The following is a 14,322-nucleotide window of genomic DNA, read 5'->3' as shown; positions in this document are numbered from 1 at the left end:
GATTACAAGAGATGTTTACTTGATATTTCAGTTTTCATCTACATTAACAATCTATTCATTAAAAAGTAACTTACAAGTCTTTTATTATTATTAGCCATATGGTACAAGGAAGCCTGAAGCTTATAATGCACCAGCCAACAAACAAAAAAAAAATTCTGAATTACCCTGGGAGAGAGAGAGAGAAATAACAGGGAATCACCAAGAAAGGGAAGAATGATGATGTTCAGCTCAGGACCCTGGGTGTGCAAACCCATACTCACTGGATGTGGGCCTCTGGGGTTTAAATGTATTAACTGTACTCTGATTGAAGGAACAACTGAAAAAAATTTCTCAAAACTGAAAATACAGTAGACTCTCAATTATCTGGTGGTGGATTAAGGATCCCTAAGTCCCATGGAAGTCTAAGTTAATGTAAGTCAAATAAAAAAAAATATATACAGAAACTGTTACAGGTGTTGTTGTTTACATTTTTAATATTCCTATGATGCAAGAAAGCAAGCTTATTTAGCATCAACCAAAAAAAAAAAAACCCCTTATTTCACCCATCCACTCGCTCCAAATGTTTGTCAAGTTCTGCCTTGAATCTATTTAAGCTATCAACTTCTACAACGACAGATGGAAGTTTGTTCCAGCAATCAACCACCCGCTGGCTAAAGGCAAACTTCCGCACATCTATCCTACAACCGTCTTTTTTCAATTTGAATTTAAGCCCTCTTGGGTGATTATTCTGAGCAAGAAGAAGAATCTCATCCGCATTGAGCATGCTCAAACCATTCAAGGCTTTATACACCTCAATCAGATCATCTCGCAGGTGCCTAGTCTCCGGACACTGTAATTTGCAAAACTTGTAATTTGCTTTCTTCGTAAGAACAACCCTTTGTTCCATTCACTAATCTTGTTGCCCTTCTCTGTACTCGTTCCAGCAGCTCTACATCTTCTTAAAATGAGGCCTCCAGACCTGTATACAGTACTCAAGGTGTGGCCTGACCATTGCCTTATACAAGGGGATAATCACCTCCTTATCCCTGGTAGAAAAATTCCTGTATATCATTGACAAGACACCATGAGTTACTCTTGCAGACCGTCTGCACTGCTCAGAAAACTTCATATCTGCCTGCACAATTACCCCCAGGTCCTTTTCATTCTCTACCACTGTCAGTGTGGTACCACAGAGTTGATATGTTACTCTGGGATTACTGCTTCCCATATGTAGTACTTTACATTTGTCAATGTTAAACTTCATTTGCCACCTCTCAGCCCATCTGCTCAACTTTTCTCGATCCTGTTGCAGCAGTGTACTGTCATTAGTGTTCATTAACAACCCTGCAAACCTTTGTATCATCTGCAAACTTGGACATTAAGCCTGATATACCATCATCAATATCATTTATAAATACAGACAACAACAATGCACCCAACACTGAACCCTGAGGGACTCCACTAATAACATTAGTCCATGAAGAGCAGTGTCCATTGATTACCACTCTCTGTCTTCTCCCACTCAACCATCCCTTTATCCATAGCAGCAATTTGCCTCCAATGCCACACTGCTCCAATTTGTGCAGCAGTCTTCCATGTGCAACAGTATCAAAGGCTTTTCTAAGATCCAAATATATGATATCAAAGTTATTCTTTGCATCCAGTTCCTTTGTGACTACATCATAGTATCCAATCAAATTAGTCACACAAGACTTCCCCTTAACAAACCCATGCTGTATCCGAACTATAACTGAAGTCTTGTCTAGATGATCGTGCAATGCTTCTTTAACTGCTGCCTCCATTAATTTCCCTGGAACAGAAGTTAAACTAACAGGTCTGTAAATTACCTATGTCTCCTTTGATCCCCCTTTGTGGATTGGGATCACATTTGCACATCTCCAGTCCATGGGTATTTCCCCCTGAGTCCAGGGAAGCTCTCATAATTATGGCTAAGGGTTTGCTTACTTCCTTTGCCGCCTCATTTAATATATCTGGATAGATTCCATCCACCTCAGTTGCCTTTCTTGTGTTTATCTTCAACAATTTTTCCTCCACTTTACTCTCAGTTATTACAAGATTATCTAGCTTACTGCCAGAGTTTAATACACCTCTGGCATTCCCCTCCCTGAAAAACTCATGTGTGAATGTAGATGCGAAATATTCATTTAGTTTGTTAGCTACCTGAGCAGGATCATCAACAGTTGAACCATCGATATCAAGTGGACCAATCTGATTCATCCCCTTCCTTCTAGAGTTTACATAAGTAAAGAACTCTTTGCTGTTTTTCTTTGCATCCTTTACCAAAGATTTCTTGTAATCTGCCTTCACCTGCCTAACCTCCTTTGTAACTTGGTTACAGACTAGCTTATATCTATCATAGGCTTCTGTGTCACATGTTAATTTGTATGTATCCCATGCATTTTTCTTCTCTGTCACATGTCTAATTAGTTCATCTGACATCCATTTAGGCCTAAATCTTGAACAATATTTCTTTGTTGGTATGAGAAGCCTAGTAGCATTCCAAGATTAATTCTTTGAATGCTTCCCATTTTGAATTTGCTGTTGGTAACATCATCAGTTGGTTCCACCTTAAAGAATTTAAATACTGTCTCAAACCACCGTAGTGACCTTTACGAAAGCAAAAACCCTTCCCTTTACCCTTGATTGTAGTTATTTCTTTGAGTAAATCCCACTTCAGCACACTGTGATCACTGCCACCTAGTGGTTCCTTTATCTGCAGATTCTTGATGCATGAAGAATCACTACTGATAATCAGATCAAGAGTATTACTTTCTGCTTATTAGCTCACTTTAGTCACACTCTATACAGTTGATTCTTCTCCATTGTTTTTTTGTAACCAGTACATGTGTGTCCATTACATTAAAACAAAAGAGGAATGTTCTTTCTATTGAGCAAAAACTTCAGCTCATCAATGAACACAAAAAAAGAAAGGTGCTAAAATGTCACCTTTAACAAATTTTTACTGGACTATGTGAAATAACAAGGAAACATGGAATATGTAACTTATTGATGCAAATATTTCACTTTCGAAAGCTGCATTTGTGCTGATATCAATCCAAATTAAGCTGTTATATTACTAGGTGGTTTGTTGAGTAAACTCAGTGGTGCATGTCTTATTGGCTGTTCATAATCAGGACTGATAGCTACTGTCAATCGAGAATTTAGAATGTGATTGCCACTGTGTAACCCAATTTTATAAAGGCAACACTTTAAGAAACCTAACCTTTTATGAACAAAAAGCTATACCTTATTGCATTAAGAATATCTGTTTGTAAAAAAAGATATAGTTACCTAAAATTTGAAAGAGTATTATTTTTTTTTAAACTAGGTAGCCTGCTAATACATAAGTACCAAAAAAGTTATGATATGTTTCTTAATAGTGCCTTTGTTATTGATTGTAAATGAAAGAAGTTATGATTAACACATCATAACTTTGCCATAGTGTTACTTTGCCATAGTCTCTGTTTTCTTAGTATTTGACATTACTAATTACCCAATTAATTTCCATTCAGTCATATGCAACAGTTTCATTACATTAATTAATGGAATTTGTATACCAATTTGCTAAAGCATCTGTCATTTTCAGTTTGATTGATAGTAGCTGTCATCATGATTAGGGGCAATGAATGAGAAGGGTGCATCACAGGGTTTGATTATCAACAAGTCATCCAAAATACCATAGTATGAATTTGATTGAAATTGGCTTTGCCAATTTCAATCAAAATTGCTACCTCAGGAAACAAAAAAAACTTAGGATCAATAAGTTATATGCTGGTGATGCAACTCTCGCTGACAAGATGATCAGAGCTGAGCTGCAGGAGTTTGGCAGAATCTAATGATAAAGAAATTCAGTGTTTAGCAAATCTGTTGGTGCAATGTAGGATTCAGATATTTTTATTTGGGGTGAAAATTCAAAAGTTTTTTTTTCCAATATGAGTGAACCTGTTGATAAAAAATAGCAGTTCACCACCAAGATGCTTCAGAATTCACATAGTACTATTCCCAGGGAGGCAAACCAAGGGAAAAGCTTCATTTTCTTTATTTCAGAAAAATTATATGTACATATTAATTTTTGTCAAATCTCAAACCATAGTATACCTTTATATACAGGGCGATTCACTACCAGTGTGACAAACTTGCAGGAGGTATAGGGAGCACAACGACGAATCGGAATCACATAGCATTGCAGGATCCGAAATGTCTTCGTCATGTGGTAGAGGACGTTGAACGGGAGGTCGCTTGAACGCGATCCTGCTGGAAGTCAGCATTTGCGAACCGGTTCCTGAGGCAGTAGGATGGACAAGTATTCAAACGTTGAACTGGCCGACATGCACCTCGCATATGGAGCTGCGGACTGTAATGGGCGTGCTGCTCTGCGCTTGCACCAGGAACGTTTCCCGCACAGGCGTGCTCCTCATCATACGATTTTCGCACGTGTGCACAGAAGGTTACGTGAGACTGGTTGTTTCACGAGAGGTACCATGAATTGAGAGCGAACGACAAGGACACCAGACAATGAGGAGAATGTCTTACGTCTTGCAGAAGACAATCCGAGTACGAGTGCTCGAGCGATAGGCCAACGATTGGGTATTTCCCAATCCACTGTATGGACGATACTATCAACAAACCAAATGAGTTCATACCATCTACAACGCGTCCAATCATTGGAGCCTGCGGATTATCCACTCCGGAGGACTTTTGCTACTTGGTTTCTTCAACAGAAACGGTTCGCAAATGCTGACTTCCAGCGGGATCGCTGTTCACGCGACCTCCCATTCAACGTCCTCTACTGCATGACGAAGGCATTTTCCAATTCGTCTTTGTGTCCCCTCCACCTCCTGCAAGTTTGTCGCACTGATAGTGAATCACCCTGTATATATGTGTGTGTATATATATATATATTTTTTTTTTTTTCTTTTCTTCACTTTCTTTCTTTTATATATATATATATAACATTCTACTTTAAATTACTGCTATTGCATGAAGTCATGGACAATTACGAAAGTATTATTCTGACATTTTGATTACTCTAGTGATGTTAATAAAATTCTCAAAAGTTGAAAAAAATATTTCAACTTTTGGGGGCCCCCCAGCAGTGTTCTTATGCATAAGTGTGCTACTGTGTAATACAAAATTTTGCCCAGGTGAAATTTAGGAGGAAAGATTTTGATACAAAATAAGGGGTCTTCATATGCAAATTAATTTATTACATTGTATATTATTACTAAATTACAGTTGCTCAGAGCAAAACGGATACAAAAATATAGATTGTGACAGGTTTAATAATAGGAATATACATACATTGGATTAGATACAAAGCTTTCGGTTGCTTAGTTAACCTTCTTCAGTTGAAATGAAATGACAGTTAGAATGGAGGCATGTACTGCCAATCTTGTACGTGAAGTGCGTGGCTAATTGTTTGATGTTGAAGCCTGTGGCTGTGATGTATGTGGACGTGGCCAGTGCTTGTCAATGGACAGGATCGTTGCTTCGGTGATAGGGTGGACTTGACAACCACCATTCCTGTTCACTGAGGTATTGGAACATTTGATGTTTAGCGACTCCAACCAGGCGCAGTGCAGATAATGGCGGGACTTATCCACAATCACCACATCGAGGTGTTGTGATTGTGGATAAGTCATTATGTGGATATTCATTATTAGTAATAATAATGAATCCAGAGCGCACAGGCCTCTTTAATCATATTATATTGTATAATTTGGTGATACATTTCTTTAGAACTTCCTTACAACAAAAACTAATTGTTTTCAGAAACCTGAGGCAAAACCTTGTCACAGCATTCATATCATATCTTAACACGCATATACATGTAGTAGTGCATCTAGCAGCACCTATTTTAGGTGGTGCCTGTGGCAAGTGCCTCACTTGCACACCCCTAGCACCAGGCCTGTAATTGTTTAATAAAGTATAAAATGAATAAAACAAAACAAGCCTAATGTAAAAATTGTTTATTTATAGACATATATTTATTTTGCATTTATTCATGCTGTGTGCAATTTACACACCTTTATTCACATTATACATAATACAATAATGTTATATACAGTAGTATAACAGTATTAATATAGTAATATTAAATTCTAAAGCATTTAATAAATATATGAGTAATATTAAAAATGCTGTATATTTTTAAATAATACTGTTATGCTTCATATATAATATATCATATATACTCCTATGAGAGGTAAGCAAGCAAGATTAAGGTAGGTTAGGGCCTCTGAAAAATCCTTGCACCAAACCTTGTGGCCTTCCCCTTATTCTGGCTCTGAGGAGGGTATTGAAGTAGCTAGAATCTGCTCTTGTAGATTACTGCCATGAATCCAGTAAGGTATAAGGTATGTTCTTGTCAGATGGCACCTGGGATTTCTCCCATCTTCGCATGTGTTTCGCTGTACCGAGGACAGTACACTGTCAAGCCAGAGACTTGAAAGTGTGTGGGCCATGTCTGTGCAGTGTGATATGTTGTGCCCATTGTTTGTTCGGCTTATTGGCCGCCAGGCCCCTAGTGGGGCCCGACGTTGCCCATACCTTGCCACGTGGAGGCTAGCCAGGTGTATACAGTATCACAACAAATTGCTCTGGCAGGTCCTGCCACCTAGTTTCCTGGGATTTCAGGAACTAGGACTTTTAAAAAAAAAAAAAAAAATGCACGTTTGACATTAATGCTTAATGGGATTGCTGTTAGGAAATCGCTGATTGGGGTTGAACACTAAAGAGATGTATTCAAGGCCTAATAGGTCAGGAAAAATTTTGATGTTATTAAATTTAGATGTGTGATGCTATATGCTAGATGAAAGATAATACTGTTAGTTGACTTAGAGATTTACATAAAACCAGTAGAATTTAGACATTGATTAAAATTTGGTGGCATTGTTAAGGGGTGTACTCGGTCGGTTTAGTGAGAGAGGGGGGGGGAGATTGAAGACTGGGGGCAAAACAGATAGAAGAATAGGGACGATAGAGTAGGCATCCCCAAAGAGGTCAGTGGAGACGAGCCCCACCAGGCAAAGTATGGGGGTAGGCAGGGAGGAGAGGAGACAGAGACCTGTCCTCCCTCCCTTGCCTGAGGATGAGGTTTTAAAGGGAACTGGGTTAGAGTACCCAGTTCAGATCGCCAATGGCGTGTTTGCAGCAAAGCTGCAGAATGTCATTGGCGATCTGAACTGGGTACTCTAACCCAGTTCCCTTTAAAACCTCATCCTCAGGCAAGGGAGGGAGGACAGGTCTCTGTCTCCTCTCCTCCCTGCCTACCCCCATACTTTGCCTGGTGGGGCTCGTCTCCACTGACCTCTTTGGGGATGCCTACTCTATCGTCCCTATTCTTCTATCTGTTTTGCCCCCAGTCTTCAATCTCCCCCCCCCCTCTCTCACTAAACCGACCAAAGGGGTGGGAGAGAGACACATTTACTTCATTCATATTCATAATCTGCATTCTCACTCTACTTGCATTCTTTTTTTTTTTTTTTCTTATTTTATATATTTTTTTTCCCAAGTTATATATATACATATATATATATATATATATATATATATATTTTTTTTTTTTTTTTTTCACTCAACTCATTCATCTTTTTCTCAAACACCAGGAGGGGATGCAATAATGTGTAGTGTAAATTTATATACTAATTAAAACTAGGGTTAGTGTACTTAACTGTAGCATTTATGGTTTGTGTTCTTTTTCTCACATGCTTACACTTTTATTCATTCTTCTAGCTCTCATCCCATTTATTTGACTCTTACTTTCTGCACTGCCCTCTCTGGGCACCTCAACTTACTGTTATTCTTCAGTTGTGTTGCAGGCCTAGCCACAATTTTTTTTTTTGCTGGCCAGGGGAGAATGCAGTGGTAGTGTTTATGTGGTTAGTAAATGTTTGTTAATACAGTATATATAAAGTAATGTAAAGTATTTTTAACTTTGTATTCTTTCAGCCAATTACATTTGCTCTTCCACTCATTCCCATTCATTCTCTCTCTCTCTCTCTTTCCCTCACGGTAGGTCACTCTTTCTTTCACCACATGAATCCAGTAGCGTAGTTACCCTTTTTCTGGCCCGGAGGCAAAGAACATGTTCAGGCCCCTACTTAATTAATAAAAATTGCAAAAACAGGAGACAGCCAAAGACACCGGGCCCATAAAGGACCCGGAGGAACTTGCCTTGCCTGTCTACATGGTGGCTATGCCACTGCATGAATCTGCTTTTGTAGATTACTGCTGTAGATTACTGCCAATGGTGTGTGTGTGTGTGTGTGTGTGTGTGTGTGTGTGTGTGTGTGTGTGTGTGTGTGTGTGTGTGTGTGTGTGTGTGAGAGAGATTTTGCACAAGGTGCCAAGCAACAGATCCACCATATATTCCTTAATACACTTTGAAGATCCTCATGCCCAATGGTGTGCTAGAGTTAGCTTGTGCAAGCCATTTATTAAAATTTTCAAGGTTCAGTGATCTGTTTGTTAAATATTACTCAATATTTTTATTTGTTAAATATGACTATAGGTTTAATATTTTTATACTTTACCTATCTGTGACAAGGGCATTCTATCTGCATAACTGTCCTTTTTATAACCCAGTGTGGTGCACATGGAATGAGGAGTTCTCCTGGGTTATCCCAAATTCACCCAACAGACATTCCTATTTTCAAGTGTACATAAGCCATGAACAAAAAATTGTTTTTTGTTTTTAGCTTGTTTAGAAAAAATATTTACTACCTATACACTAGTAAAAACTGCCAAAAGTAACTGTTGTTAATTTTTATGGTTTTATTTATCTGTCGAACAAATAATTTGCTAAGTGGTGCACTTAAAATGTACCACTTAGCACATTTGTTTGAAGGATGACCAATTTCTAGGGAAAGTACACTCTCTACATTTTAGAAACAAAATTAGTGTGAAATGGACCTTTTATTGGTGTGCTGTAGCCAGCTTGCACATGCTGTTTATTAAATAGTTGTAGGCATATGCCCACTTGTACCCAAGACCATATTTACTGGAGTGCAGTGTGCAGTTATTATTATTATTATTATTATTATTATTATTAGCCATATGGTGCAAGGAAGCCCGGGGCTTATGCTGCACCAGCCAAAAAAAAATTTCTGTGTTACCCTGAGAGAGAGAGAGAGAGAGAGACCAAGAAAGAGGAGAAGAATGATGATATCCAGCTGAGGACCCTGGGTGTGCCAAGCCCATACTCACCAGATGTGAGCCCCTGGGATTTGCTTTAAGGGTCCAAGGTTGCAAGGGAATCATGTACCAATGTAATTACTGTTGGTCCAGTCCCCTTGGTGGGAGGGGTCTGGACCAACTATCTGTAATCAGCCCTTGTGGCTCCCAACAATTTTTGTCCCCATATATATTTTTTTCAGTGGTAACATGCTATTAATATTACTGGCTCTGGCAGCGAATGCTGCCTAGCCACCCGGGCTAGTCCACCTCTGGTCCTCATAACCTTATTTTTAGTACTTCTGAAAATATGTGCACCAGGTCACTAGACTACCTAAATCCAGCATTGCTTCTATCAGTTGAAATTTTTGAAGGTTCTTATTCCTGTAATACATTTTGAGCTAAAACACCCTATACATACAATATTTATATTTACTTATTTACATTTAATATTTCCCTGTATTCCTCTAAAAGGCTTCTTGTACCTTTAGGAGTACATATCAAATATTCTGTTTATGCTCTGACATGTCCACTAGGTCAGAGGAGTTTACAAGTAATCATTTTGATAGTGAAGATTTAGCAGTTATGTGGGCTTGAACTACATTCAACTGAAATGCATATGCTGCACTCCTGCACTTGACCACTTGGGTATGTTGGACCTAAAAACAAATTTTCTGTTTATATGCTAGAATGGTCAAATAGGGTAAATGAGAGAGAGAGTACAAGAACAGCACTGTACATAATTTTTTTTACCCAGATTTTATCATAGGGTATTAAAATGAAAAAATTTAATGAAATTGGTACTAAAACAATAATATTAACATTTATTTGATTTACATTCTATTAAATGTAGCTTTTAATTAAATTCCATTGTTTTATTTTTAACAGGTTACTGTGATGGTAATGGATGCCAATGACAGCCCACCAGTATTTTCCAGTCCTGTTTATGAAGTAAGCTTGTCAGAAAATGCAGTTCCTGGACATACTATTGTAATTGTTTCAGCAACAGATTTAGATACGGATGGTACCATTTCCTATCTTTTAGCAGATGATAATGAACAGAAATTCTTTCAGCTGGATCCAAGGTCAGGAACTCTTGTCCTCAATCAGCCTTTAGACAGGGAAACTCAAGTGATGCATAGAGTTGTTGTTAGAGCTGATGATGGAGTTCAGTTTTCAGAAGCAGTTGTTATCGTTGAGGTTGGTTTATGATATTATTATACTTAATTATTGGTGATAGTTACATAATCTTTTAGTGACAGTCACATGTGGTTTTGGAGTTGTTAAAGTGGGAGTATATGTAATAAAAATTACTATATTTTAATAAAGTAAATATGCAGTGACCTCAGCGCTAGATTTATATACATGATGAAGCCCTAAGCCATAGCATATGAAAAGACCACAAAATATGTAATTATACATATTTATCTTCACAAAAGAAAATGGAGAATCGCCTCTCCCGATAGTGAGACCCCAGCCATGACTTATTTGGCTTATGCCTGAATCCGAGACTGAGTGATCTGATTGAATGTAACAGTCAATTAACTTTACATCTCTCTCTTTAACTTTACATAAACTCTTGCCTAAGTTGATAATACTGAAATATTTATGTAAATTTAAAGAGCATTGGGGGCATTTTAAGCTTCTTAAAAGGAATGGTATAAGATTAAGAAAAACTTCACTTAGATTAGTGGCAGTCATTCTTTAGAGGTGCCATGAATATGGTGCTTTTAACACCAAGGATGCTTCAAATAATAAAAGTTTAGGAACTACTGAAACAGATGACTGAAATAAAAGAAGAATGTATGATTTACAGTCAGTAGTTTGTTTGTGTGTTTTTTTTTTTTTTTTGATTTTATCTTTTGAAAGCTGATATCACATGAATTTTTTTCTTTCATCATTTTTCAAAGGCAAAAGCTTAAAAATTGAAACAAATACTAAAAGTTTGTGTAATTTTTTAATTACATGAAAAATTTTTAAATATAAAAATTTCACAAGCAAGGTTAATAATTAAATAGAAAACCTGACCATATTTGTGTATGACTGATATTCCAGTCATTTTATGAATTAATTTAAATTGCATAAACTTCAACCAGTACAGTATTTTGCTACTTAAAAGCATGTTAAATTATCCAGGCTATTTTTGCCATAAATTCAATTAATCAGTTAGCTTGTAAAAAGTAATTTTAGTTTTTATATGATTAATATAAATATAATTTAATATTTTATTCAATAAATTGATTGGAAATTAATTTATTTATGTGAGCTTTAAATTAATTTATTATTGATCAATCTGATTTAAACTAAGTTATTCATATAGGATTTCAGCTAATTTATTTCATAAATTCACTGTCTTGTTCTATACATATTATTATTAGCAAAAGTGCAGTATTTAATATAGCAGACACTATATGACCTTAGTCGTAAATAAATTCTGCAAGCTGAGGACTGTCTTTCCTTTTATATGTTTGGTAGCAAGCAGGCAGATTTTCAACATTAATGAAACTACATATTCTGTGCCCTTTCTCTGCAAGATTCTTGAATGCTCCCTCAGTGCTCTTTAACAATCATACCACCATTGGTTTGATAAAATTATTATAGAAATATTACTGAATTATTACATATACTATAGAATTGGTATTAGTAGTGGCAAATATTGCAAGAAAGCAAGCTTATACAGCATCAGCCAAAGAAAAAAAAAAACTTTCCCATTTCACCTATCCATCTCTTCCAACAGTTTGTCTAGTTCTTCTTTGAATTATTCAAGCTATCCACTTCCACAACATCTAATGAAAGTTTGTTCTGGAAATTAACCACCTGCTGACTAAAAGAAAACTTCTATACATCTATTCTGCAATCATCCTTCCTCAATTCGAATTTATGTCCCTCATGCGTGTAGTCTGAGCAAGAGGAAGAATCCCATTAGCACTGAGTTTACTCAATCCATTCAAAGACTTGATTGCCTTGCAGCATCAGTTGCAGCAACAAAAGACTAGTCTCCAGATGCTGCAATTTGCAGAACTGAAGCCTTTCTTGATAAGAGCACCCCTTTGCTCCCCTCACCAATTTCATTGTCTTTCTCTGTACCCACTGGTGCTTCTGTAGCCAGGTGGGCAGGAGCAGAACATGCTTCTTGATTAGACTGGGGTTCGAGCCCGTGACCACCAAATAAGGAGGATGCGGAAAGGTCAGGGAATGACCACCGCACATCCTCAGAGCAATATGGCCTTAGTTGCTAATGCTCCTAAAAACCAAATAACAAACAACAACTGTACCCACTCCAGCAGCTCTACATCCTTCTTATAATGAGGCCTTCAGACCTGTATGCAGTACTCAGATGTGGCCTGACCATTGCCTTTTACAATGGAATAATCAGCTCCTTATCTCTGCTAGCAAAATTCTTGTATATCATTGAAAAACCCCATGTGCTGCCCTGACATCCTATCTGCACTACTCAGAAAACATCATATCTGGCTCAGAAATACCCCCGGTCCTTTTCATTTTCCACTACACTGAGTGTAGTACCATACAGTTTTTGTTACATTTCTCTGGGATTACTGCTACCCATTTGCATTTATCAATGTTAAACCTCAATTCGCATTTCTCAACAGAACTGCCTGATTTTTCTTGATCTTGTTGCGGTAGCATGTCATCATTACTGCCATTAACCACCTTGCCAACCTTTATATCATCTGCAAATTTAGAGAGCAATTTTGATATACCTTCATTGATATCATTAAGAAATGCAGAAAACAACAGTGGGCCCAGCACTGAACCCTGCAGGACTCCACTAATAACATTGGTCCATGAAGAGCAATGTCCATTGATAACAACTCTTTTTCTTCTCTACTGAACCATTGCTTTATCCATAGCAGTAGCTGGCCCTTAATGCCATACTGCTCCAATTTGTATAGCAGTCTATTATGTGCAGCAGTATCTGTGGCGTAGCCAGGGTAAGGTCAGCAGGTACATTGTACCCCCTGATGCCAATATCTGGTATTTTGGTGCTTTTTAGAATTAGGGAATTGGAGCCTTTTTTTTTTTGTGAATGTACCTGCTGACAAAAAATCCTGGTTATGCCACTGAGCAGTATCAAAAGCATTCCTGAAATCCAAGTACATGATATCAAAATTATTTTTGCATCCAGTTCCTTTGTTACTATATCATAGTATCCAATAAAATTGGTTAGACAGATTGCCCTTTGACAAACCCATTCTGTGACTGAAGTATAACTTCACTCCTGTCTAGAAGGGCCCTGCCTTATTTCTTTAACCAGTAACTCCATTATTTTTCCTGAAACAGAAGTTAAGCTAACAGGTCTGTAATTACTCATGTCATTCTTTGATCCTATAAACCTGGTAAATGTGTGTGAGGAGCATCACTATCTTAAATTAGGCATTGGATTTATATTAATAATATTTCTTATTGAAATTTTAGTGAAAGTAATTTATCAACTCATTTATTAAAGTTGATTTTATTTTATTTTAAAATTTTAACTACCGGTAATACATTGTTCTATTTTTTTACAGCTCATAGATTCTAATGACAATTCTCCAGTTTTTAATCAACCAGTATACTCATTTGATATTGCTGAAGGAACACAGAGAGGTGCTCAGGCTGGTATAGTTTCAGCTACTGATGCAGATATAGGAGTGAATGGGCAAATCAGTTATACTGTTCTTAGTGACTGGGGTAATGATGTATTTTCCCTTAATCCACAAACTGGTGTCTTCACACTAACATCTCATCTAGATTATGAGCAGGTAATTGTATTCAGTATTACTATTTTTGAATATTTGCATATGAAATTATAATTCCATTTTCTTAATAGAGTAAAATATTGTCAGATTAGTGTTCTGAATGATAACAGCTGTGGTATATTTTCTAATGGATGCCAATTTTAATTTAAAAGGAACAAGTAAGTTAATGCATGCAGTGTATTACATTTTAGGCATTCAATTTTTATTTCTTAAATACATTTTAATTTTTTCTTTTCAGAAAAACAGAATTAGCAGAAGTGAAAAATAAATAACTAATTCTTTTGTTACAAATTACTTACTAATTGGTTAACTAATAATATGTAAAAGTAATTGTTTTCACTTCAATGGATATACCTCTCAATGTAATATTCACACCACATTTGATAAT

General features: G+C 36.9%; 1 protein-coding gene across 1 annotated transcript in view; it reads left to right on the top strand.

The window, feature by feature from the left end:
- The window catches only part of ft (cadherin-related tumor suppressor fat), a 371,857-nt gene that overhangs the window by 315,087 nt on the left and 42,448 nt on the right, over positions 1–14,322 (top strand). Inside the window, exons 2-3 of the mRNA XM_090383163.1 lie at positions 10,063–10,374; positions 13,704–13,937. Of these exons, the coding sequence (XP_090239289.1) occupies positions 10,063–10,374; positions 13,704–13,937 (546 nt within the window). The remainder of the gene's footprint in view (positions 1–10,062; positions 10,375–13,703; positions 13,938–14,322) is intronic.

The sequence above is a fragment of the Mastigoproctus giganteus genome, chromosome 10 (genome assembly GCF_048544385.1).
Source record: "Mastigoproctus giganteus isolate SK-2022 chromosome 10, ASM4854438v1, whole genome shotgun sequence".
Classification (NCBI taxonomy): Eukaryota; Metazoa; Arthropoda; class Arachnida; order Uropygi; family Thelyphonidae; genus Mastigoproctus; species Mastigoproctus giganteus.
The sequence above is the reverse complement of the archived record's forward strand: the minus strand, read 5'-3'. Positions and strand labels throughout refer to the sequence as shown.